Source organism: Styela clava, chromosome 1, assembly GCF_964204865.1.
Source record: "Styela clava chromosome 1, kaStyClav1.hap1.2, whole genome shotgun sequence".
NCBI lineage: Eukaryota > Metazoa > Chordata > Ascidiacea > Stolidobranchia > Styelidae > Styela > Styela clava.
This window is the reverse complement of record NC_135250.1, coordinates 28,723,848-28,750,435: the sequence shown is the minus strand read 5'-3', so window position 1 is coordinate 28,750,435 and position 26,588 is coordinate 28,723,848. Positions and strand designations below refer to the sequence as shown.

Sequence of the window (26,588 nt, the reverse complement as noted above, 5' to 3'; positions counted from 1 at the left end):
CTACACTACCTTTCACATTTTTCACTACCAAGGCAATTGCTTTGACATTTTGACTGGTTAAAGTTTTTATTTTCCCCCAGAAGGATATTACTTTTATTTATTTAAAACATTTTCTGTTGGCAATATGTGATTTTGTCAACCAGATAAGACATTTAAAAGTCTTCGAACTGTTGGTTCTTGCTCCTTGTATACAGTACTCACTGCCTAAACCCCCTAGGCTACAGAATTCACATGAAATGCAAATTGAGTTGTATCAGAATTCAAAACAAAATGGCGCTATATCTTGGAATTTTCAGATTAATCTCATGGGGGAGGGAAGCCGATAAGGTGGATTATTAATTTGGCGAACTCTCGTCAGAGTGTATAAATCACCAAGGCTTCTCGTCCGGTTACTAGGCCAAGTTCAATGTCGGGTATGGACTAGTTAGCCAATTATGAGTTTTCAGATGCATGAACTCGTTGGTGGAGGAAGCCGGAACCGACCAATGGTTACATGTTAAGAACAACCATTAGCGGCGAAGAGTTCAGCAATATTCTCGCAGATAACCATCCTCCATCTGATTCGAAGCCACGCAGGGTAATCAGATGGGCTATGTGTCACCGATAAGTTTTTGTTACTGTGTTTAATGAAGTCAGGAGGCCCAAGATTCTGGATTGGTTATTTATTGATACGACAACTCCACACTTTTAACATCAAAAGCAGCCGACCTCCAGCCGAATAAGAGAGTGGGATAAAATAGGATTTACATATTTATCCCGGGAAGAGGAAAGCCGATAAGACGGCTTAATTATATGGCAAACCACGGCCTCTCGTCCGGTTACCAGTCCAGGTCGGGTACTGGATTAGTTAGCCAGTTATTTGTTTTCGGAAGCATGGACTTGATGGTAGAGGAAGCCGTAACCGACCAGCGGTTACGTGAACCACCCTACGGCATCGAGGAGTCCAGCAATCCTCTCGCACATGATCAGAGTATGATAAGAGTATCTTTTTCTTCTAACGTGTAATGGAGGGTCGGAGTCGAATTAGCAAATTAGGGACAAGCATACAAACCTAAAAATTTATATACACATGATAAACACGGACATTATGGTCCGTGACAGATGACAAGCATATTTTTAACGCTTAGCACTACCTGCCACCGGTAACGCTATGTATTTGTGATAAATATGTTATTTTTCATTGTCTATAATCTGTATAATTGTGTTAATTTTATTTCTAAAGAATAGGTAATGAATAGTTAGAGTAGGATATACCTATTTATACCGGGGTTCGACGCGTTTTCATCAGCAAATTAGTCGGACTGATAATTTTTTGCGGCAGCAAATTCCTGATATAGTTTGACTCCGGATTTTTTCCGAAGTGGAAACCTGAGTGAAAAAAATCTCTGCATTTCATTTGTTTGGGTGAGGTTCTGAAGTGCCGTGGTGGGGTAGCGGAATACAGGAATACGCTACCGTACCGGTATCGCTGTGTTAGTGCATTCGAACTGAAGCATGTCAGTTCCAAGCGATACAGACGAAGTAGCTGTTACCGATGCCAGGCCGTCTATAAATGGACTGGAAGAAATTGAGCCAGGTAAGCCGATGGTGACGTTTTTAGATTGCGAATCCTATTAGTTTATCGCACAGGTCCGGATTGCCGACTTGGAGGCCCAAACTATCTTTGGAAGAAGGGGTTTTTCACTCACTTGATTTCTCTCAATGTGGAGGCTATTCTTAAAAATCGTAGAAATGTTGAATGTGTGGTATTATACCGGTACGGTACATCTGTAGGTATGTTTTGAAGAATTCACTCCCGATTTATTTTGATATGGTACCCGTCTAAGTCAGTAGTCCTGTAACTTAAACACCGCAGTGCCACGGCTTGCCATACTGTCTAGTAATTACTGCCATATAGGGTGGCTCAACCACTTTGCGGCCATCAACTTCATTGATCTAATTTATGTCGAAAAAATTAACGAACCGCGGCGTTATTTTTCACGCCTTATCGTCCACGTGTCCCTAAAAATGCGGTCACAAACAAGAAAGTTACGAGTCGTAACTTACGACCGAAAATAAAAAACAGACTATTATTCCATTAAAAAAACTTGAAAATCCATACAAATATAAGAGATAAAAAGATGAAACTTGGCAAGAAGGTCAGAAGGTAGAGTTGTGTTTCTTTTAACCAGCTTTAAATTTCCACGTTTCTACATTTAAAGGAGGAGAAATAGGAAGGCGCGCATTTCCAATACGTCAATAATATCTTTGTCGACCAATTTGCGACCACCGTGTTTTTGTCTGTTTGATTGCTGTGATGCGGTGCTTCAGTGCTTTGTATATAATTTGACAAGTTTTGTTTGAAATGACTGTGTTCTTAAAATATATGACGGTCAGAAATGCAATTAGAAGCCCAATTTTTTCACGCATGGCTGCGTATGCTCTAGTCTCGACGCTGCAGAAACGATGTTCAAGGCTTGAAATTCGTGGTCGCACACTGGTTGTTTCGGTCGCAAATACGTCTTCCGAGTGTCGTACTTCGGTGGTTTGTATAGCTTTAACCCCTGGTCGTAGAAAGTTAATTCGAGGTTTAGCGTGTAGAATAAATGCCAATGCACCTACGGTGAAAAAATTTACGGGTTAGAAATATTTGTTTTTGTTTTATAGCGGTTTGAATGGAACCGTCCGCAGACTGGCTACACCACCCTACTGATATACATAAGCCATCGTACCGGTATTGACTTCATCTTTTCGGGATAAATTTGTAAGTATTCAATTCTTTTTCCTTGAATTACTAGGAGCAACGGCAGAAAACCAGTCACTCGTTGTGAGCGAAGAACTAACAACAGAAACTAAGGAATGGGACGAAAATGCAACTGATCACCACTTTACCAATGCTGCAGGAATTAAAGACTTAACTCGGCTGATGAGAAGGTTAGCTGTGTAATAATATTAAAATAAAATGCATTATTTTCAAAACTCCAAATCACAAATTACGAAAATAATAACTTTTGCTCTGGAGTCTGAGAAACTTACAATCGGGGATTCTGGATTGAAAAAAGATGAGTTAATGAATTTACTGATTTCATGTTTCTGGGAAAATTCTGACTCCCTGGATGCTAGATCTTTGACACAAGACTCCGATCTTGGGAAAGTTTTAAAATATCCTCCCCATTCAGCCATTATCAAATATATTTTGATATTCTATTTGCTAATTACATCAAAATAAATGACGCGATTCATTTGAGATTTGTATATTATAATATAAAGTCAGTGCAATAATAAGTAATACAAGGAACGCAATGGTTTAGTGGTTAAAGCGTTAGACTTATCTTTGTTGACATTGCAGCTTACACATCTATTTTCCAATCCCCATGTTCTCCCAGTCTCCCACCCTATAAATTGCCTTGTGGTTCTCAAAAGGGCGTCGCGGTGCCCAAGTGCGTTGTTTCCATTTTGCTAGGGCGTTGCAAAACTTTTCTTATTTTGTGGAATTGTAGGCTACGCATGAAACTCATTACAAAAAAAGGTCTTCCATTAAAAAATATCAAGCCGTTTTAACGGGGAGTCGCAACTTGATCATATTTTTCGGAGGGCGTCGCAATATCAAGAAGTTTGAGAACCACTGGCATAGACAATGTTGAACCAGCAGGTTGCACACCCCGGGAATAAAACATAATTTGTATATTTAATTTTTCAAGTGTTTCTGTGAAAGCTGATGAAGAGAAAACGAAAACTCCAGTTCACAGAGCAAAAAGTGATTCTCATAAAACAGTGACAAGACATCCAAGTGGCAATTCACAACTTGGTGAATTCTCTGGGACTGACTCCATCCCAATACCCGGTATTAATGATGTTTTTGTATCTCTGTTCAATAGTTTTAACTCAAAGATGTTTTGATAAAATTGAGAAAACCTTATATTGTTGATTTTTTATATTACATTGATGGATTTTGCTTCAAAATGATTAAAACAGCTGAAAATAACTTTTTTCTTCGTAATAATTCAAAATTGAAACTACGACGTTTGGTTTTTTGTTTTATATCGAAACAGGACATTCTAGGAAACTGTAGGCCTACCTACGCCTGTCTTAAATCCAATACTCTCTAAAGCTTTAAAAACGACAGTAAACTACCAGATTTTGACTTCCACTCCAGCAGCATACTCTGAAAAAAAAAATTCTCATGATAAAAATTTGTTTTATTGAAGCTTTTTCAATTTTTTGATTCAAGGATGAGTAGTGTGGAGTTGTCGTTCTGTCTGAAAATTTGATCTCTGATTATACCTACCAAACAAGATCATGTAGTACTTAAATTCTCACTTATCATAAGCCGAGTTGCAAACTAAGGGGTTAATTGCAATAAAAATTTGACTAATACAATCATAACTCACTCACACTCAAAGGAAATGACATTATGCATAAAACAGCTATAACTCAAACCAAGTTTCCCCAATAAGAACGTGCAAGCAGCTCTTAGTACGCTATGACAGCGATAACACTCAGTGTTTGGTTGTCTTACACATGAGTGTTTAATAGGGTCTACATTTTTATGAAGTCACCGTTTTAGGGCCGCTTATATGCGAGGATATACATAGCCTATTCAAAAAATCTGATAAAGACCTGTGTTGTTAAAGGCGACTCCAAAGTATAGGCTATTTAATAAATGTCTCAATCAAACAGCAATAAACGTCCAAAGCAATAACCAAAGTGACACATACAGACATAAACACCACCAACTGAGCTGTGCACGAGACCATTGAGTGCACATGGCCACATCACCTTCACATGTGGTTGGTCATGATCAGTCACCTGAAACTGATGACATCAAAGGTCATGCTCAATCATCTGGGAAAATGCTAGTTGCCAGAAATACGGTTAACATGTGTGACTCAGCTCGACTCTAGACTCTGGGTTTCGAGCTCTCTACACGACACCGTTCATTTTATCCCATCCTTTCTTCAGAGCTGGACCGCCAGTTGTCAACAACAACAGCAGGGAGTGACTATCCAGACACTTCTACAGCTTCGTTCAATTCTGACTTTGAAAATGAAAACTTTTACTCTGGCGTTGAACAACCTAAAGATCTACCTGTAGATGAATCTCAAGTTGAATCTGAATTTGTTATGAACGAAAACTGGAGAATGAAAGAGAGACATGTGTTTGTGCTAACTGAAGCAGGTATTATAATAGGTTTTTATACATTTTTTTTTTTTCTGGGAGAGAAAGAATGATAGGACACTTTGGACCTCCTGAGATATGCGCACCAAGATGGCGCACAACCTGAACTCAGGTTATGTACCAGGTTAGGGTTCAGGTTGTGCGACATCTTGGTGCGCATACTTCAGGAGTACCGACACTTTATATTAGATCGAGTAAAGTCTATTCAAAGTTTCAGCAACAGATGTTAAGTGCCTCTATGGATTTTCACTTGAAAATAATCTGATTTATTACAATGGAATATAACAAATTCTAATATATTAAATCAGGGGTGGCCAAATTAGGCCCATGGACCGAATCCGACCCACTTGTCTCTGCTTAAATTAGGACTATGGTATATTCATGAATATGAATTTGTTAATAAAACTGTTTTTATTTTTCATATCAAGTTTCGAGCCTAGTAGCAAAGTCTATTATATGTAACTGGCCCACTCAGGAAGTGATTGCCCAACCCTGCATTTATTTATGTGCATTTTAGAATTCTTTGCCAGAATATCACCTTTCTCCCCTTTACATAATTACTAAATCTTATTCTGACTTCACAGGCAAACCAGTTTATACTCGTCATGGTAACGAAGATAAACTTGCACCATTAATGGGCGTCCTGCTTGCTATAGTATCTTGCGTTTATGATAGAAAAGATATTCTGCGATATGTGGTGGCAGGAGACCATAAATTTGTTTTTATGCCCCGACCACCTCTCATTTTTGTTGGGATTTGTTCAACTAAAGAGTCTGTGCATCAGGTGAGACAAAAAGCAACATATACATTATCAGTTGGGGTTATGTGAAACTGACTACATTTTCTTGCTTAATGCCTTTGCGCAAATGGGTCGGGTTCATATGTTAATAATGCAAGAATGCTGTAGCAAGAATAGGAACTACTATTCTATGCGATTCGAGAGTCCTACTGCACACTAGCACAAAGGTATTTCTGTTACACTTCGTCTGACCAAATTTAATATATCGTAATCGGGTTCAAGTAGCTGTACAGTAAATTTTATTAAAATTTTCAATCTTTATTTTTCCTTCAGATTCAAGTCCAACTAACGTACATTTACAATACAATAATCAGTGTATTAACTCTCAGTCAACTTACAAAAATTTATGACACAAAGAAGAATTTTGATTTGAGAAGGCTTTTGACAGGTAATTTGTAGTGAATCTGTTTATGTGGCATTTATAAATAAGATCAGTAATCATTAATCAGTAGTTTTCACCATGTTTAGAAAGGGCACACTCGGCATATAAATTACAAGAAATTATGCGTATGAAAAATAGCATTCCAGGGTGAAGAGAGACACAAGATACTAAAAATAGTTACCGATCAAAAAAAAGAGTCCAACAGAACATGATAAAAAAGAGAAAAAGTCGCACCATATATGACTTGTGTTGAAAAAACACTAAATTTGTCTAGGCCAGGGGTGGGCAACTTCTCTAGTCGACGGGTCAGATGTGGGAAAAAGAAGTCCTCGATGGGCCGGAATATTACAAAATATGCTTATACGTATCCAATCTTTGTTAAATGCTCGACACTCTCTGTCAACTTCACGTTTCTTGGGATATTCCATGGTTAATAAAACTCAATATAAGATCTAATTTCTACAATCCATTTAAATTTAGAATCTAAATATAACTGGTAACAGTAGTGCGGAATGTTTACAACGCTCTCTGCTTTGAACTTATATTGTTTGTTTAACAAGTGTGCTAACGGAATTGTTTGTTCGCTAAGGAAATTGTTTATTTCACCAGCTCGCACTGACAGTGCGGTGAGAGTAGAGCGATCCGCAACTTTCAAGGAATGATGTGTCGGACCGCATTACAGAGTGTGGTTGGATACAGTCAGCGGGCCGGTCAAAATCGCGTCAGGCAATATATTGCCCACCCCTGGTCTAGGCCATAGGTTTTTAAAGTGCTCCATACTGCGCCCCAGGGCTCCGCAAGAGCAATCTAGGTGCTCTGCAAGCTATTCGTTTACCTATTAAAATATTGACTTGGCTAATCATGTAACTGTCCAAAGAAGCAATAATGACATTAGTAAAATTTGACAACGTTAGCATTAAAGCAAACATGACATTATCTGTAAGTTTCAATTACTGGCTTGTTGCCACAATTCGATACTACTTTATTAATACGCTTATCAAGTGTCAAATTTTTGGAGCAAATTTATTCTGGGGCTTCGTAAATAATAATTTACAGGCTCAATAACTCCCATAAGTTTCAGAACTCTTTGGTCTAGTAGGCGTCCTGGTACATCCAGCAGTTGCGTGTTCCAGCAAGTTAAAACCACTTATAGCTTTGTCAGTCTAGGTAACCATGGCAAATGACCAATTTACAGTGACAAGTATCACTGTCATTAAGCATGACCCAATATATGTTATTTTTATATGATCTTCTTTGACTACATTTATTTTCTTACTTGCAGGCACAGATAAATTCCTGAACAACCTTTGTAAATCGATGGATTCCGAGCCTCAGTTCTTATTGCAAGCTGTTCAATGTTTGCCGGTCAATGGCAATGTAAGGGATGTGATAGGACAGGCACTACAACAGGCTAAGACTGAAGATTTAGCTTTTGCATTATTAATATCCCACAAGTCAGTTTTTATTTTTATAAGGCTGTATTTTATAAACGTTGGGCACATACTTGGCGTCACGCTTCCGATTACCCTGTGCAGGAATGCAAGTTAAATTCTTGTACAGCATAATTATGTGAGAGGAGATTGCTGGGCTCCTCGCCACCATAGGGTGGTTCACATACTCACTGGTCAGTCACGGCGTCCTCTATCATCAAGCATACGTTTTAACAAGCCACAATTGTGATCCACAATTTAGATGTTTGTTTCAACTTTGTCATTCCTTGAGGTAGAATTATTAATACCGTCAAGAATTGAATATAACCAATTTTAAATGTGTTTGAAAATCATTTTTGACAGCGCTGCCCGTCTTTTGAAAACACTTTTCCCGTATTTCACAGATCACATTATTTGATAACAACAGTGTATATTCTAATTCTTGACAAAATTTTATCCTTTTTAGTCAAATAGTGAATATCTGTCGATTGAAAGAACATAGCCTTCATCCCAGTGATATTCATGTCATATTGAACATAGTCAATTCCTCATCGAGTGCTTTTCATGCCGGGGAAAGCTGGACTCCTATATGTCTACCTAAGTACGTATTTTATTTGGCACATAAGGAAATAAATTTTTGAACATAATTTATGATTAAAGAGTCTTGCTGCATACTATTTGGTCAACTTTCCCATTGATAATATTTGAACTTGTGCTATCCATTGGGTTTTTACGTGACTCACTACTTGTCAGTCTTCTATTCTTTTGTGCCAGAGGATTCGTATGCATATAATGCAAGGATGCTGTAGCAAGAGTAAAGATAACTATCTTATGTGATTCAAGAGTCTTGCTGCACACTAACACAAATATATTTCTGTAACATTTCGTCGACTGGCAATTTGATAAATGTTTGCCTGAGGAAATCTGACTTTGGTTGGATGAAACGTTACAGGAATATATTTGTGTCAGTGTGCAGCAAGACTCTTGAATCACTTAGAATAATATTCAATCTAGATATTCTGACTGAAATTTATTCCTGTACTTGTTAGAAGGATGTAAGCTCCCAGGCAGCTGCACAGATGTGCCCACATACGATACACGCGGGAGATCCAAATCGCTTCATGGCTTGTATACCTTTAGACAAGCATAGTTGATAGTTAAAATATGCTTTCTCGGAGAAGTTTAAACTTAGTTAGATTGTGTGTAACAGTCGTGTTGGTGTTCAGCATTATCAAATTAAATGGTCACCTCTGTTCTTGCTGTAGCATACTTGTATTACGAGCATACGGATCCACCTTCGCATATATGTCTAGGAGAAGATTAAGTAGTTGACCATGCAAAATATATTTGTTATTGTTCACCAAGACTTTTGAATCTCATTTCATAAGCCGATGATAATATTATCTAGGACTCTAGGCTTCCCGAACTTTTGAGATCACGACCCATTCCAACATTAAATAAATTTCGTGACCCCCTATTCCAAGGAGCGTCGCTTCTCTGATCCTATATATTTTCTCAAATTTTTGAGGTTTATGTTTTGCAGTAGTTTTAATAATTTTGTTTCGAATAATAAGTCTGAAAAAGTACAATAGGTATAGTATTTTGTGTAAAATTGGTTTACTCCTTGCGACCCCTGAAATTCGTTGTGTGTCCTCTTGCTGGGTCGCGACCACCAGTTTGGGAACCACTCATCTAGGTTAGTATCAGAGTCAAGTCAATGCCTCTCACCATCATAGCCTGCTGCTGAATCCTCATTAAATCAAAATCTATTTGTTTTCAGTTTCAACTCTTCAGGGTTTCTTCATGCTCACATCTCATATCTAGATGAAGGCTGTACAACATGTTTGATTCTACTTTCTGCGGACAGAGATGCTTTCTTCACTTTGTCTCATTCTAAAAGTCTGGTTCTTCAAAAGTTACAAAGGTGTTTATAATATTTCCTAATAATAATATCCCTTGTGAGTTGTGACTGCTTATGCAGAGCTCTGTTTATAGGGGATGTGTGAAAATATCTCCTGGGAAAAAAAATCTACTTCAATACTCCCACTAGGTTTACTGAGAGCTTAATTCTGTGCAAAAATATCAATATTAGGTGCTCCCGAAGTATGCGAACCAAGATGGCGGACATCGGAACTTAACATGGGTAACAGGTTAGGGTTAGGCGATAATTTTTTTCCAATTTTCCTTATTTTAGTCCTATTGTTTGAAACAGACCTAGTTGAACGACGACATCGGATCTTTTGACATCTATTCTATACAATATAAATGAGTACTTCCGAAGTATGTGAACCAAGAGGGCAGACACCGGAACGTGGTAGGGTTAGGCCATAATTTTATTCCAGTTCTCCTTTTTTAGTTTTATCACGAGTTTGGGGACTAGCCAAGTGACTCCCCATAATATTTGTATCTGAAATTATGACCTAACACTTATCTGGTACACATACCACATTCCGGAGTCCGCCATCTTGGTACGCATACTTCGAGAGTACCTATAAATGATACACTATTTTAAGTAATGTGGTATGAAAAGTAGACTATATTATACATTGTTACCTGAAAAACAGGATTCATAAACTTCTTGATTATGAAAATGAAGAAAATTCATTTAACACTCCTAATTGTATATGATTGTACCCAGTAATCTAGGACGATTTGCACAAAAGTATGATACTTAGAAGCCAAGTTTACACAAGTCAGATCTAATTCAAATGTTTTTAGACACGATTGTTTAGAAACTCTAGCACAAGCAGGAAGAGTGGATACCTATTCTGTTAGGAAAGTTGGAATTTCAGTTCTCAGGCATTTTATTTACAAATCAAAAAGCACTTCACAGGTAAGAATGAGATACAATGGTAAAGGTTATTAAGCAAAATATATTTGTTTTTGTATTTTGACACTGTTATTGTCCTGAGCTGAAAATGCCACAGCCGAATAATTTGGCCATTGGCGCATTGTGCTCTAATGCATGCTTGCCATCGTAGCTCTGTTTCGCTGCTCGTATTTGCGGGCTCGAATCTTGTGTGCGTATAATTATGTGTGCAATAGCATCGCGGACTTCGCCGCACAAGGTGATTCGCGTAACTATGTGCTTTGTTCGTCAATAAGTCCAAGGATCTAGAGCAAATGACTGGTTAACTATTTCAATATCCAGCATGGGCTGCTAACCAGATTAGAGGGCGAGGTTCACCATAAGATAATTTCTTTTTTTTGTATTCTTTGTTACCAATTCATAGTATTTGACAGGGAGGGAGGAGAGTTCATATGACAGCTGTACCAGTGTTAAGGTGTTTTATAACCTGTTTTATGTAGTCTCAATTGACTCAACTCCAACTCGATTTACCACGCTTTTAGTGACAACTTCCACTAACCTCTAGTGAAGCTTAACTCTATAATTGATTTGCACTAGTCATGAAAGTCTGATATCCCTCATCTTATACGTTATACCTCTAGAACACAGGTCGGCAACCTTCAGCATACCTGCTGTGATGTGTAATTAGTGAATAGTAATCGACTTCATGCCCCGACTTTCATTGAAACCCAGCTTCTTCTAACTAAAACTACTGTAGCCACTCTGATTCACGGGAGCCAGATCCGCAGGTTGCCGATCACTACCCTAGAGATGAGGGACTGTCATACATCACTTATTGATAACAGTTACATAATTTATGCCTTTCATGCCTAATATTAGCATCTAAGTTGCACAACATTTCAATAGCAATAATTGCCCTGTTTTCAGTTCACCTGTCCCGAGATTGGTCATCCCTACATCACAGAAGATAAACGTAAGCGAATATTCAGTTTATATCAGCACGCTCATGGCAGGATTCATGATGGCTCTTGCCCATTGAAACTTTTGTATCTTGTATTGGAAACTGAGACTATACTAGGTTGGGTAAGTGAATGGTGCTTTTTTAATTATTAGTTTGAGTAAGTTGGCTAGTTGTTTTGTTAATCTTTCCATGGGTCCATTACGTTTAAAACAGAGCAAACTTTTAAAATTTGGAACTGACAGGAATTTTTAAATAGAGGGAAGGGGTTCTGAAATTTCTAATTGTTAACTTAGACCAGGGGGTTCCCGAAGCAGGGGTCCTGACCCCAAATTGGGTCGGAGTGATAAGTAGGTAGGGTCGAAAACAGGTCATGGGGTCGCTGAGGTATGGTAGAGGATGGATGTACAAATCATCTAAGATTTGACAAACTATGTTAAATTTAGCAGTTTGTACCACGGCTTACTGTAAAACGGGCTCAAAATCATCGCTCTATGCTTATGATATAGAAACTGTAGATGCTTATTGTGACATCACTATTTTGTTTTAGCTTATTTTACTTAATACCTCCACATGACCAAACTCGAAAGTCCAGTGAAAGAAGCACTAAAGTTTCATGAAAAATATATATATTGACAAGGGGTCGCACTGGACACTTGAAAGTTGTCCTTGGGGTCGTCCTGAAAAAAGCTTGGGAACCCCGGACTTAGACCGTAACAGCTAGTGCGTCTGGCCGGAGGCAGGAAAGCGTTGGTCCTCAAAAGCTCAAGCTACCAAAAATTGTTTTGTATGATACAGAATTTTTTTTTTTTTTACATTTCAGTCTTCAGAAGTGGGGGCCCGACCCTCAAACCCCTAGGCCTAGCACATCATGCTGAACATTAGGAACATGCATGCCATTGCAGCTGTGGTTAACATTTGCAGATTCGAAGTGGGAATATAGAAAACTAATGAAATCGCTATTTATATTACCTTTCTTGCATTTTTGATTTCACACTCATTGAATATACATTGGCTTTTCTGTGTTTTGTTGGACATGACTTAATTTACAATTTCATCTATATGATGCTTATTCACACGAGTTATATTGTAGGGCTGGACATTTTCGAATACCTGATGATTTCGGAATTCAATATTTTTTTCGAAGCGAATCGAATCTCGAATACTTGGAAGATGTTCAATCCTATGTGAATTTTTATGTGCTTCTCTATGCACATAAATCACAGAAAACACAGAGTTCAACACTCAGACGATTTACTGAGCGTTCACAAACAATAAGAAACATGTTTCATCAATAACTCATTAGGACGAAAAGAGTCATATGTCAGAATTGCATTATGGCTTCAATAAAAAATTGAGAATTCACTTCAACCTTTGGCGTCCAAGTGAAAAGCAATATGGCGGCGATTCGAAATTCTTTTCTTTATGAATCGATTCATAATTTACTATTTGATTCGAATATTTGATTTGAATTTATTAATTTCGAAAAATATCGTAATTTTGGTGAAGAATCGTGGTGCAACAACTGTTGATATTTGTTGTTTGTTTCCACAAAATTTCCATTTATGTCTTTCATTTTTTCTTCCCAGGTAACTACTGGTTTTGAACTCTACGCCATATTTGGCCCTCTTGTCACAAAGAACTCGGCAATACAAGCAGTTAATAGATTACTTAGATGGATAAAGAAGCAAGAAGATGAGCTGTTTATACTTAGACCTCCGATATTTTGATTTTGATGTGAATTCTTGAAGCGCTTTTCACTTTGGAGCTTAAAATAGGTATATATTGCAATAGGGTGCAATACAGAAAAACGGAATAAAATTATGACCTAACCCTAACCTGGTACACACACTACGGGAGTTCCCAATATAATGGCTTCCATACAATATGGCGACTTTCCTCCTTCAGGATGAGCAGATGACTATCACACATAAGGGATCTTCTATATTTTGGATATAAAATTGACAACTCTTTTCACTTTAAACAGGGAGGGTAACTTCCTTGCATTATATGTATTTTGATCCCGTGATCAGCACAATAGGAAGTGAAATAAATGGTGCCCTAGAAGTTGGCGCACAACCTGAACTTAGTATGTGTACCAGGTTAAAGTTATCAGGTTGTGTGCCATCTTGGTGCACATACTTCTGGAGCGCCAAATAATTAATAGAAATAGACAACAAAATACTGATTACAGAATCAGGCGAGCAAGAAAACCTATAGTAGGCACTATTCAAATTTTTGTCAGCCGGTTCTGTTACAAAAAGTCTTTGACAGTAACCAGTAATGCTAACAGGTTCGCTGATCTCATAAAATTCCGTGAGACGGTTCTATAGAACCGGTGCGAACCGGCTGAATCCCACTTTTGCATATAAGATGAGTTCTCTATAATCAGCATAACTGGTGATAAACAATAAATGATAAAAGTGAACAAATAAAAACTGATTACAGAATCGGGAGAGTAAACAAAACCTTTAAATTTAAACAATTGAAAAAAAAATATTTAAATGAAAGGCTTAAAGTAGTGGTACGTGTTCACTCAACCTAAAATATATTAATTCACACACTCACGTCGGTAACGAAGTATAACTTAGTTCCCATGAACATTATTTTTTGCAATAGTTTATTTATTTATTGTAATCCTATTATGCAAATCTATTGTTAAGTTCCATTGGTTAAACTTTTTCTTGATTATCTTTGAAGAGTTGAAATTTTAATCAATTTCTGCATTTTTTGTTATTTGAATAGAATGAAATTGTCATATTTTAACTCTGTTTTACTTTCTGTTTGTTTTGGCTGTAGTGCTGCTTTGAGAACTTATGGCCTCTCGTCTAGTTACCAGTACATGTCTGGTATATGGTTATTAAGCCAGTATTTGTCTCGTTTGGATAGAATTGAGGAAGTTGTAATAATCAGTTGTTGGCGTGAACCTCCCTGACTGTCTATTTCTTTTGGCTTTAGTGGGGAAAATAAGACGGTCTCGTTACATAACGCAATGCGGCATCTCGTCTGGTTACTAGTCCCTATCTGATAGGATAGGATTTGTATATTAATGCCAGGGAGATGAAAACCGATAAGACAGCTTAATGATATGGCGAACCACGGCCTCTCGTCCGGTTACCAGTCCATGTCGGGTATGGGATTGGTTAGTTGTTTGTTTTCGAGAGCGTGGACTCGATGGTGGAGGTAACCGACCAGCCGTTAATTGAACCATCCAACGGCGGCGTGGAGTCCAGCAATCCTCTTGCACATGACTATCCCGCATGTGTTTCTATCCGCGAACCCACTCGAGTAATCGAGGTGCGGTGGCGAGCGTATTTCAAACGCTCAGCACAATGACTATATGTAGCAATTATGTTGTCAGATTTGCAGATTTACTGCCTGATTTCATCTTCGCGATATAGGTCTCACATCCATAGTAAGGTTGCGTTAAACATTGTCAGACGGCTTGCAAAAAAATGGAGCTAAAAATTGATCGCCTGTAAAGACATCATCACATCCTGTTTTGTCTGCGTTTCATATGATGGAATGAGCTTATTGTTTTCTAAACTGTCAATCTTTTTCTCACTTTCTTGTAAGTCTACAGTCTGGTATTTTAGTCTCGTGTTCGACAACTGAAGGTGCTGCGTTGACCCTGAAAATTGAAGCAGGTTTGTGAATTATTATTTTTTTTCGTGTTTCATCAATCATTTCATTTCAGCTTACTCCGATACTCTAAATCAGGGTTACTCAACTATTTTTTACCTAAGACCCGCATACAAAACTTCAAAAATATTTGGGTCCGGTCTTCCCAGAAATTATATTTCCGCATACTTGAACGCGCACCTTCTCGGCTGACTAATGATTATTAGCTCATCAAGATTGTTTATTATGGCGTTATAGTTCTTTTCATATATATTCAAAACTATAAAATTGATTTTATAAAAGGAACTGCATAAGTGGGGCTAAGGATTTAAACTAAAGAATTAGTTGCGGTCCGAATCAAATACGCGAAAGGTCCAGATTAGGACCGCGGTCCGCCAGTTGAGTATCCCTGCTCTAAGGCAGGGTCGGCAACCTAAGGCCCCCGGGCCAGATCCGGCCCGCGGAGTAAAATAATTCAGCCCGAGATGCTTCACTGAATAATTGCGACAAAACTGCTGTTTTCGCGATTATATTTTTTACGTAATTTATTGCCAGACACGTGAGATTAATTATAACCCAGGGGTGACCAACACGTCGATCGCCACGCCTCGGATAGTCGATCGCGTCTAATGTTGAGTGAATTTATTAACTTACTCCAAAAATGGCTTTGAAGCAATTTCATGTACCGCGTATTGAGTGTTTTCAAACAGTAATAATACAGTACTTACTGTGCATGGGCATAGATAGAGCATAATATTGGACACGTCAGAGGACATAATGATCGTTTCGCATTTTATGCTGGCACTCCTCTTCTTGTTGATCTTTGCACGTTTTTAAAAAATCGCTTTTCTCTTTGATTACTGGACCAATTGCTTTGAAATTTTCAATGATTAAAGATTGATTTTTTCGCCAGAAGGCTATTACTTTTATTTATTTCAAAAATTCCTGTAAACTTTAAGAGATTCGTTTTTTTATGTGTCAGAATAAAAAATAGCGGCACCTCGTGACGTGTCCTTAAATTTGAGCATAGCTCTCTTGTAACAAATGCAAGTTTTGCTGCAGCCAGGAAATGAACTTGCTAAATATTGCGTGCCTTGACTGAGGAACGATCCTACAATAACTTGCAAGAAAGTCATTGTCACACTCTAAGAGTACTGTGATAAATTTTATTTACAACGGTTGCAGTGGCATCAAAATGCCCAATTTCATATTAATTCCAAGCGAGCGAAGAATCGTACTCGGCGGAAATTGTATATTAGAAAGTTTGAGCAGTCATGTAACATTTATTTTGGAATAATTTATTTTTCGCTGTTTAGATAATACTTGGCAAGGTTTTTTTGAGTAGTTTTCAACACTAATGACTAAAAGTTAGGCAGATAATAAATCTGAATTGTATGGTTTGAATAAATCTTAAATGAATGATGAAACATTTACTCCGGGTACAATTACATAATCAAAGTAGCAAATTGGATATGAAAAATGATTTCAATAAGAATGCGCATTTAAGAATGTACACAAAAAACGAAGCTTTATTGGCAGCGGGGGATTTTTTTGTATGCATGTGTGCATATTCAGTAGACTACTTATTCAGTTTTTCATTTGGCCTTATTACCGATGAGTCGATCGCGAGCTATTTTGAAGATTTTAGTCGGAAGAAGGTTGGCCACCTCTGCTATATAGCCCATCAATTCATGAACGGTTTCACCTTTGATGAGCTTTCAATTTAATTATATATATAATTAGACAACTGGCAACAAGACACAGAAAAGTTGATACTGAGTGCAATGCGATAAGGAAATAAAATCCATATTCTATTTTAGAGATGTATCGCTGCTAGCTTTTTATAAACGTATCTTCTTGAAGGAAAAATCTATCCAAATTTGACAAACAATGTGAAAAAATTTACATCGATGTTTGGAAGTAGGCCACATATGCGTTCGAACAATTATGCGGTATGCAATAAGAAGTGTCACTTTAAATGTCATTTGTAATTTTTTTGGCAAGACGACTAAGTTGAGTTCACGAGTTGTCGCGGTCTTCTTCATTTTAACTCCAGATATGTTGTGAAAAACTTGTGATTCATCGGCCATCTGTTTGAGTTTGAATTTCCAAAAATATATGCGGCCCACCAACTTTGGCCCGCGAGCGACAAAAGGTTGCCGACCCCTGACCTACACGGTAACTCTTAGAGCAGGGGAGGGCAACCCCTGGCACGCGTGCCAAACTTTAGTGGGACTTGCTCCAATGGGCACAATTCGACAGTGTTTGATTCATTGAGTGCTTGAAAGACTAGAGAAGCGTTATGTTTTGTGTAATCTCAAGGTACCTTTTGGCCCATGGTTCAATGAGAAACATATTCTAGATTTAAAAATATTCTTCAGATACAGGTGCAAAAAAGTAAATAATTTGCCTATGGTCGAAGTAAGAATTTTTACTTTTCAATATATGAATGCTGGTTTTATTTTAAAAATTACACCATCGTTTTTGTTTAATTTTGAATGTGCCGCAGAGCCTGTCCGAATGTGCCCCACAAGTATGGTACAGTGGGACCCTTGACAGACATTTTTTGGGGCATTTTAGTGGAAAGATGTGTGTCGCTAGGGAATTTCTTAGTCGATGAATAAATACTACATTAACCCCTATCTGCATTCGCCCAGCAAAGTGAAATGAATGTGCAGAATATAGGGTTCAAAATATGCAAAAGAAAGTGTCGCAACCTTTCCCACTTTCCCCTACTCTTGATCTTAGTGTGCCTATGTTTGAGTGTTGCTTTTTTCTTTTCTTTTTCAGAATGTTGTATATCAAATTGTTCGTGTTTTCTCTGGTTGTTCTAATGATTGTTTTAAAGGAAACAGCAATGGCCCAATGGCCATACGATACTCCCACATCATCATAGATGTGAGTAAATTTTCAGCATAGCAATAAATTGGACAGGCTCCACCCACTGCCTCACTAAAATCTTACATAACTGAGAAAACAAAGCAAAATCAGAAATATGTGATTGATTGTGTTAGGGACTGAATTTTAGTCCATGCCACCAAGTCCATGCTTCCTAAAACAAATAACCTGCTAACTAATCTCATACCCGAGATGGACTGGTAACTGATTGAGATGCCGTGGTTCGCCATATGATTAATTCGTCTCATCGGCTTTCTTCTCCCCCGGGATAAGCATGTAAAATCCCATCCTAAGTGTAATGAAATACTTTTGAAACGGTCAGTATTGATTTATATATATCATGCACTTTATTTGTTTGTTTCAGTTATTGAAGACGATCCTGATTTGCTGGAAACTTGGTGAATTGCGGACCGGGACCTGGAATATGCTATTTTATTTGGTGCATGTTTAAGGATATATATAATGGAGAAAATATGTTATAATAAAAGCTATATTTATGGTATTTAATATTTGAAAATTATGTATACATAATATACTATACTATATTTTTGTGTTATTCATGGTAGATTATGGGAAGCCTACTGCCGTAGTATGTCAACCAGGTTAGGGTTAGTCCATAATTTTATTCCGTTTTCGCTATATTAGTTCTATTACGAGCTCGGTATCTGTCTGTGTCAGCCAAGTGAATATATAACTCCTTCCCATAGGTTTCATTTCCTCTACACAACTCGATATAAGGAAGGCAAACATAATTAGTTATCGCTATATTGCTGCACAACCTGGTACACATACCAAGTTCAGGTTGTGCGCCATCTTGGTGCACATACTTCGGGAGCACCAAAACTTCAGCAACTTCAAAAAACAGTATATTCACTTTAATTATCTCAATGGCGACAATGTTTCTGTATATCGACTGCAAGTGGACGTGGGCGGTGAACAGTGGCCCAAAAGTACGTATGAACGAGTTCGGCAATGTGCGTGTAAAAATCTCTGAGATCAGAAGTATAATCGTTCATCAATAGGCCGACTTGATAAGACGTGGTAGACTGTAAGGTGACGTGCGATACTACGGACATAGTAAGACTGCTTCTAAATATATATAAATTTGAAATCTTACTTGGTATATTCCAACCAATGTCTTTTGTATTTTAGTTCAATGTCAACATATTACAGATTGCTCCATTTTAATTCATTCGAAAGTAAAACAGAGCATGAAAGTAATGTAGGAAAAAACGTGTACGGAATTTCATCTTATTATGTGTCTTTTATTATGCTAGAATTTCTTGTGGTTTTGTGTTTTACTGCTTGGAACGCTTCAAAATTGTGTATGAAACGTCTTAATCCCATAATATTGCAATACGAAAATGTTCACTTTTATGAGGTGGCGGTGTGAACAAAAACAATTAGCCTACTCGTAGATTTTAGACTCGTGCGCGAGTTACCAAACAAAGCGCCTTTGCAACTGATCGGAACCTGACGTGTTATTACTGGGCCACCGCCTGGCAATCAATACCATACTTGCCAACCACCTAATTAAGGGCCAATTGTCATATAAAGCAACTTTGCTTTGTATATTCGATAACCAAGCGGCTACACTAGTATAAAATACTAAACCAACATAATTTCTTGCAGTCTGACAAAAAATCGGTCAGGTACAAGATCAACTACTCATTCGGATGTAACATGACCGAATAAGCTATAAAAATGAAAAGGTTAATGTCGCTTGTAAGTAACACTGTCACTTAATTACATTTACTAATACCCGCCGACAAGCATAAATTTCGCTTCCCAACTTTCTAATCCTTGTCACTTCGCATTTTTAATATAAATTAGGCGACCCCGGAAAATTATCACAGATGGTCTCATGACCCACAGTTTGGGAATCACTGGTGTAAACTGTAAAGGAACTGAAACCTATGGGCACGGGGTATATTCAGTTGTCTAACAGACAGTCCCTGAACTCTTAAACCAAATACTTGAATGTTTTTTTTCGTTGTAGGCATTTGTAAAACAAGGAGAAAAATTTTCCGGACGACCCTACAATCTTTTATTCGAGTTGATAACCAAAGGACGCGGGTTCTTGACGTTGGATTATGGATCCACATGGAAAGCTTTGAGATTTATTTATTTATCTATCTTTTATATTAATAAAGCAAAAATAAATTATATTTTAGCATATCTACGCGAATTTGTAGAAGAGCACGAATCGAACTTTGATGATTCCGACATCCGGGACTTTATTGATGCTTTCCTGAATGAAATGAAGAAACGAGAAAAAGATGATGATGTTTTTAATGTATAATTTCACATATCATATTAGGGACGTGATTTTGAAGTCGGAGTCGGACATGGTATTTTTATAATGTCCGGGGTTGCGAGTTAAAGTTAAAATTGCAGTATTTCAGTGGTGATATGATCGTTTATTATTTTCTACAGAAACTCAAAGAGCATCAAGTTTACTACACAGTATTAATAGCTAAATATAGTAATAATAGTTAATATATTTGAATTTAAGATTGCATACGCAAAATATAAAAACCAAGTCGACATTTTTTAAACATTTTCATCCATTATAAATTGGTGGTTTTATAGTACAAATTATTTAAGTCAGCATAAATGACTAAATATTTGAATTTTTATTTTCAAATCAGAAAATCCAGCTGGTCAGATTCGTACGTGATCTATTCAATGCGGGATCAGTTACAACAAGCAGCACATTGGCGTGGGCTTTCCTCGCTTTGGTCTGTTACCCAGAATGCCAAGAAAGAATTGTAGGAGAAGTTTTGACAACCTTTGGTAAGATAAAGCTCCAGTTTTCTATATTAAAAATAATTTAAAGCGATGCTCAAATATATGGGCACGCAAAACAATTCCTCCAAAAATCATATGCGGTGACTTACCAGTACCTGTATAAACAAAGCACCACATCACAGCAATCAAACAGACAAAAACACGGTGGTCGCAAATTGGTTGACAAAGATATTTTTGACATATTGGAAATGCGCACCCCCTATTCACACTCCTTTGAATGATTACTACAATGCTTATCTCTAATGCCCTTCGTTCCACCTTAATAAAATTTGAAGCGCTGAGAAAAAAATATAAAAATACGCGTGTTGCGTTAATGAGCCTTTCCAGCTATAATTGTGATGAGCCTCTTTGGGGATTTGAAAAATAAAAAAGAGGATTTTAGTTGCGTTTATGCAAATACATCCTAAAGCGATGATTCGAAATACGATCGTATTTGTAATCATATTTTGAAAAAAATGTTCAAGTCAACGTAAATTATATTTAAAGAAAACGAATGCTAATATCTGCCAAAATCGATATTCGATATTTTTGAGTAAACCTCGTTGGGTTTGATACCAAATATAGAACGACTTACAGATTAGAAAGAAGGAAAATTGAAATGCATGACAAGAAGAAGAATGTCTGTCACATTCGTAAACAAAATTGAAATAATTATGATACAATATAAAATGCTACAATCGCGCGGTTTCTCGAAGTTGATTCGCGGGCGTTTCTTTCTGAAGTTCTTTTGTTTCATATCTTTTTCATCTGTTTTTGCAGTCAAGGGTTCTGACTAGTTTTTAATTTTACAATTTCTGTTTTTCTTTTTACACCAAGCGAAGCAGTGAAGTACGGTTTACCGTACCTCTAGACCACAGTCTACAAATATATTCACACCAAGCGAAGCAGCAACACAGTACGGTCTCCCGTTTAGCATCACCGCCATTCACCGGTAACCTCGAAAAACTTGCGATTTTTGACATTTAAGAATTCGCCATTACGCCAACGTTCGCTGGCACGTAATCAAAAAGAGGAGTGCCTGCATATGCGTCCGCAGAAGGTTCAGTGACGTCATAGCAAACAAAAACAAGTCTCACACAGCTAACAGAAATATTTAAAATAAATAAAAGTAATAGCCTTCTGGAGAAAAATTTCATCTTAACCACTAAAAATTTCAAAGCAATTGGTCCAGTGATCAAAGAGAAAAGCGGTTTTTTAATATTTCCATAAGGTGACCAAAAAGTGTCAATGAACAACAAGAACAACATAACGATGTGTTCACTAAACGTGTCCAACATGAAAACCGATGTAATTCCTAATAACATTTGAAATGCCATTTACTTCATTAACCATATTTTTTTTAACATGAATTTTAGGTCTGATTCAGCTTGTTTTCTCGTTGTTATTATTTTTGTTTTTATTTTTGTCCTTTTTAAAAAATTATAAAAGACAAACTTTCATTAAGTCACCATCTCCGTCTGTCGCACTTGTTTTTACCGATTTTCATGTATATTTCAGCATTTCTTGTGTCATCATTTGATTTTAATGAATTTTTTAAAATATTGTCGTTAACATTCTTCTTTTAATCTAACAGGTGAAGATGGAGTGCCGTCAATGAAACATCGAGATGAAATGCCCTACACTTGTGCCTTCATACAAGAACTGATGAGACATAGAACTTTGGTTCCACTAAGTGCCTTTCATAAAACGAACGAAGATGCGACAGTGAATGGATACAATATTTCAATAAATACGACGGTAGGATTTGCACATCTAATGGTTACTATTTTGTGGTTTATATTACAGCGGCCAATCGAAACAACAAAGTGAAACAATCAAATTTAACTGGTTTTATACAAATAATTTATTATATATAAATATATAAACTGAATTTATATTACAGAACTTATTAAAAGATAAGTTATGACGAGTTATGAAAATAACTTTTAAATGTATTTTTAAATTACAAGCCATAGAACTGTATAACGACGTTAAGCAGTCAGCAATCTTCTTGCACATAACCATCGAAGGTATTTGAACGACGGACGGCAGATTGGTTTAAACGTTAGATGTTGACATCGCATGTAGTGATTATCTGGTAGAAAAGAAGGAGTCAATAAAATTTACAATATTTTACACTTGTATATTATAAACATGTCATCCTCTCAAGAAGAAAAACTTAATTTTTTTCATGAGACGTGCTTTAAAACAAGGCTCCGTAAAAGTATCCACCAATAAGGTAAGATCTACTATGTCGTTCGGCATTTTCCAAACAATTTTAAAACACCCCGGATGAAGTCGCACGCATTGGATTTCAAAATAAATTGTAAACTGAAATGCTAACAGGGTTAAGTTCATCGAGTTAACTCTTCGTTTATACCATCACGAGCACGAGTAAAAAATGAATTATTAAAAATTCATATTCATTTAGCATAAATAATATATTTCTGTATTGCAGATCGTTCCGAACATCTGGGCAGTTCATTACGACCCCAGATATTTCAAAAATCCGAGAGAATTTCTACCTGATAGATTTCTCGGCCGTGACGGGAAATTCATATGTTCTAATCATGTGATTCCATTTTCGATCGGTCCTCGACATTGTCTGGGAGAACAACTTGCAAGAATGAAAGTTTCTGTATTTCTAACGGGAATATTACAAAAGTTAAAACTGTTTCCGAACCCTGGAAAGCCCCTTCCTTCATTCAATGACGGTGTGTTCCGCATGGTCACATACGGGCCACCCCAGTTTGACGTCGTTTTCGAACGACGATAACATTTTTTTAAATAAAAAAAAACAGCTTATTATAATTGGGAGCAACAGGATAAAAATGATTAAAATTATTACAATGTTTCTCTGTACTTGACAGATAGGCACATAGACATGTTTTGTTCAAAGAACTGTAGGCGATGCCACTTCACAAAAAATGAATTTCCGTAACGTAATAAACATTTATAAAGGCTAAAATATTGTAATGACTGTGTATTTGTAACGCTAACAAATGAATTAAATCGTTTGGCAATTACGACAACTTATCCAAATGAATTTTCCAAGATATTTATCCATTACCTTTCGCGTAACAATATATAAATTCCTTGGTCGATAAACTTTGTTTTGGGTTTGCATCGTTATGAAGTAATTTTTCAAAAAAAATTTGCAGGACATGAAAAATGATAAGTGTGTTTAGTAGTTGTACATGTGCATGTCGTAATTCGTAGTGAAAAAAAAAAATTAATAAAACAATGTTGCACTTCATCTTATTTCATTGTGTAATATAATGGGAAGGCAATGCCCAACACGCATGAATGAACACGCATAAACATAAGCATAAACACAGGTTTCATTGGAAGCTTGTATTATAATTCGACGATTTTAGCGCCGTTCAACACAAAGGTACTTACTCTAAAACAACTAAGTATATCACTTGACTATAATTTTGAAGTTTGAAATTTGTGGGGTTCGGCAAATAAGGATGATTATATTTTATATTATTTTCGTGTGTTTTACTGCAGAAAATGCCCAGTACAAAACGTCCCTAATGTATGGGAAGTTGGTATATTTTGAGAATTCTGGAATCTTTTTTGGTTTAGAATCAAACCTTTGCTTGGGTTGAGGGCGCGGAAGTCTTTCAATAAAAAGATCTGCAGCCTTTTATTTTTTTAAAACAAAATGCGCAATCATATCTTTGCAGCGTCCAAGTAAACATCGTTAAATGTAGACGAGACGAATGTATTGACAGAAAGTCTTCTAAATCCATAGGTCAGTACTTACGTAAGCAAATTATAAGCGTTTACAAAATGTAAATGATATATATTTTGTGTTCACGATGCACACTTTAAATAAATGTAGTTTTTCAGACAGATGTCGCATTACTCTGTATAAGTAAAACACAAAATGTCCTGAGTGAAATTTTCGTAACGAATTATACTTTCTACTAAAAAATATAACTGAGATTTGCTTTTCAAAAATGTTTTGATACAAAGAGGCGATAATTCAGTGTATGAGCACGAATGTCCAATGTCAGTCTGAGACTTTGCCGTTGGAGTCAGTGTCAGGAGTGGACGTATGTCTTGTTTCCGTCGATTTTGACGGTGTCGGAGCCGAGGTCAAATTTTTCAAATCTCCCGAGGTAAAATTTTGAATTTCTTGATATGGCCTTATGTTCCAATATTTTCCAACTTTTAACAGTATTAACATAAGTTGAGCACGTTTAAACAAAAGCACATATTTTAAATGCAATTTATTGTTAAAAAAAAGCGTTTTATTACCAAACTTTTTATTTCTCGCGAGCTGGAGTCGTGGTGAATATTCCGATTGCAAAGATCGAATCAGTTGCTCATAAAAATCTAGGTATCTGCTAAAAAGTTTTTTTTTTAATTCCTGCTTAAAATTTCGAAAAAAAGTAATTCTTGCGCCATTGAAAATTCACAAACCGAGGCGATGCGTTTAGCTGACCAGATTTGGTTTAGTTTAAGAAGGACTAGAAATCAGCATAAACACTGAAACATACATAAACCTAAGGGTAAACCAAAAAATTAGTTTTTATTAATGTATATACCCGGAGATGCAAGTGGGCTTAAACCTCAGCCAGCAGATCAAAAATGAACAACCATAATTCATCGAGTTCATCATCGGTTCCACGCTATAGGTGAGGTAAAATAATATGTAATATGTAACTCGAAATGTATGAATGTACAAGCTTGATAGTGGAAGAAGGTTACCTCATTTATTGGTTAAATTTGGTGTTCTCTTTGTACATGATTGACGTAGAAATCTTCAAATGTTCAAGTTTGAAAAAAAGTCGAATAGTTGGGATGCCATGCCTAAGCTTGTTGTGTTTTATAACGTGAGTAATCATTTTCGGATGAAAGAGTAACATCATATTTGATACCGTGTTCAATATAAAATAAGACGTTTTTTCTACGAAACCCAGTAGGCCATGGCCATATGCTGGAATTCATGGAGTTCTTGAAAAGCCTGAAGCATAATTTTATATTTTGTTATGTATTATTTTATTTTCTATCATCATAGAGTTTTTTATGTGTTAGTCAGCCACCAAATTAATAGTCCGGTAGAATCGGTTCTTAACATTATTTTCAGACAAAGTTTTTTTGATTGTTTAGATCAGGGGTCACCAACGCGTTGCCCGCGGGCACCAAGTCGCCCGCGAAGACCATATGAGTCGCCCGCAGGTCTGTTCCAAACTAAGCTTAATAACGGCTCTTATAAGTAAGCTAGATCAATTATATTTTGTCCTGCTATTTTAGTATAAATCACACTTATATTGAAACTAGGAATGACACTATATTAATTATTGTAACCATCAACCTTATTTTACTTTGACCTCAGTAATGTGACGGGTCAAATAACACTCTTCCAATTATGACATCACATTGAGGTCACTTTCCACGAACCCGCGCTTTTTCTTGTCCGTTGGTTAGCGGAGCAGTTATAATACAATTATTGATTCCAAAGAAAAACCCATCATTTTCACGATGAATGGGAGGTGAATATATTTATACCACCATGAAAACAGCCTGCGTGTGTCTCATTAGGGGGGCGATTTTAGCGACGGCAAAGCGGAGAGATATTTCACATCTTGTCACGTAATCTTCCGCGCTAACTACAACTGGTCAGCACGGTACGGACAGAAAAAGCTCGCGATTTAAATCATACAGCAATCCTATTTTACGAGACCATCGTTTGTTTCAACCTATCCTTTCGAATCAACATTTTTGGCATA

At 36.9% G+C, this 26,588-nt stretch overlaps 2 protein-coding genes across 2 annotated transcripts; both read left to right on the top strand.

Moving 5' to 3' along the window:
• The first annotated feature begins 1,376 nt into the window (after window positions 1–1,376).
• Window positions 1,377–14,465, top strand: LOC120334920 (vacuolar fusion protein MON1 homolog A-like). Its single transcript, XM_039402436.2, has 12 exons — window positions 1,377–1,576; window positions 2,778–2,913; window positions 3,681–3,823; window positions 4,942–5,157; window positions 5,742–5,941; window positions 6,230–6,344; window positions 7,621–7,792; window positions 8,235–8,369; window positions 9,549–9,692; window positions 10,487–10,601; window positions 11,505–11,660; window positions 13,125–14,465. The coding sequence occupies exons 1-12, from the start codon at window positions 1,495–1,497 to the stop codon at window positions 13,263–13,265; spliced, it is 1,755 nt and encodes a 584-aa protein (XP_039258370.1). The 5' UTR covers window positions 1,377–1,494; the 3' UTR covers window positions 13,266–14,465.
• Window positions 14,466–20,196: 5,731 nt separating this feature from the next.
• Window positions 20,197–26,189, top strand: LOC120326367 (vitamin D 25-hydroxylase-like). Its single transcript, XM_078113290.1, has 4 exons — window positions 20,197–20,350; window positions 20,706–20,850; window positions 22,439–22,602; window positions 23,303–26,189. The coding sequence occupies exons 1-4, from the start codon at window positions 20,315–20,317 to the stop codon at window positions 23,618–23,620; spliced, it is 663 nt and encodes a 220-aa protein (XP_077969416.1). The 5' UTR covers window positions 20,197–20,314; the 3' UTR covers window positions 23,621–26,189.
• The last annotated feature ends 399 nt before the right edge of the window (window positions 26,190–26,588 follow it).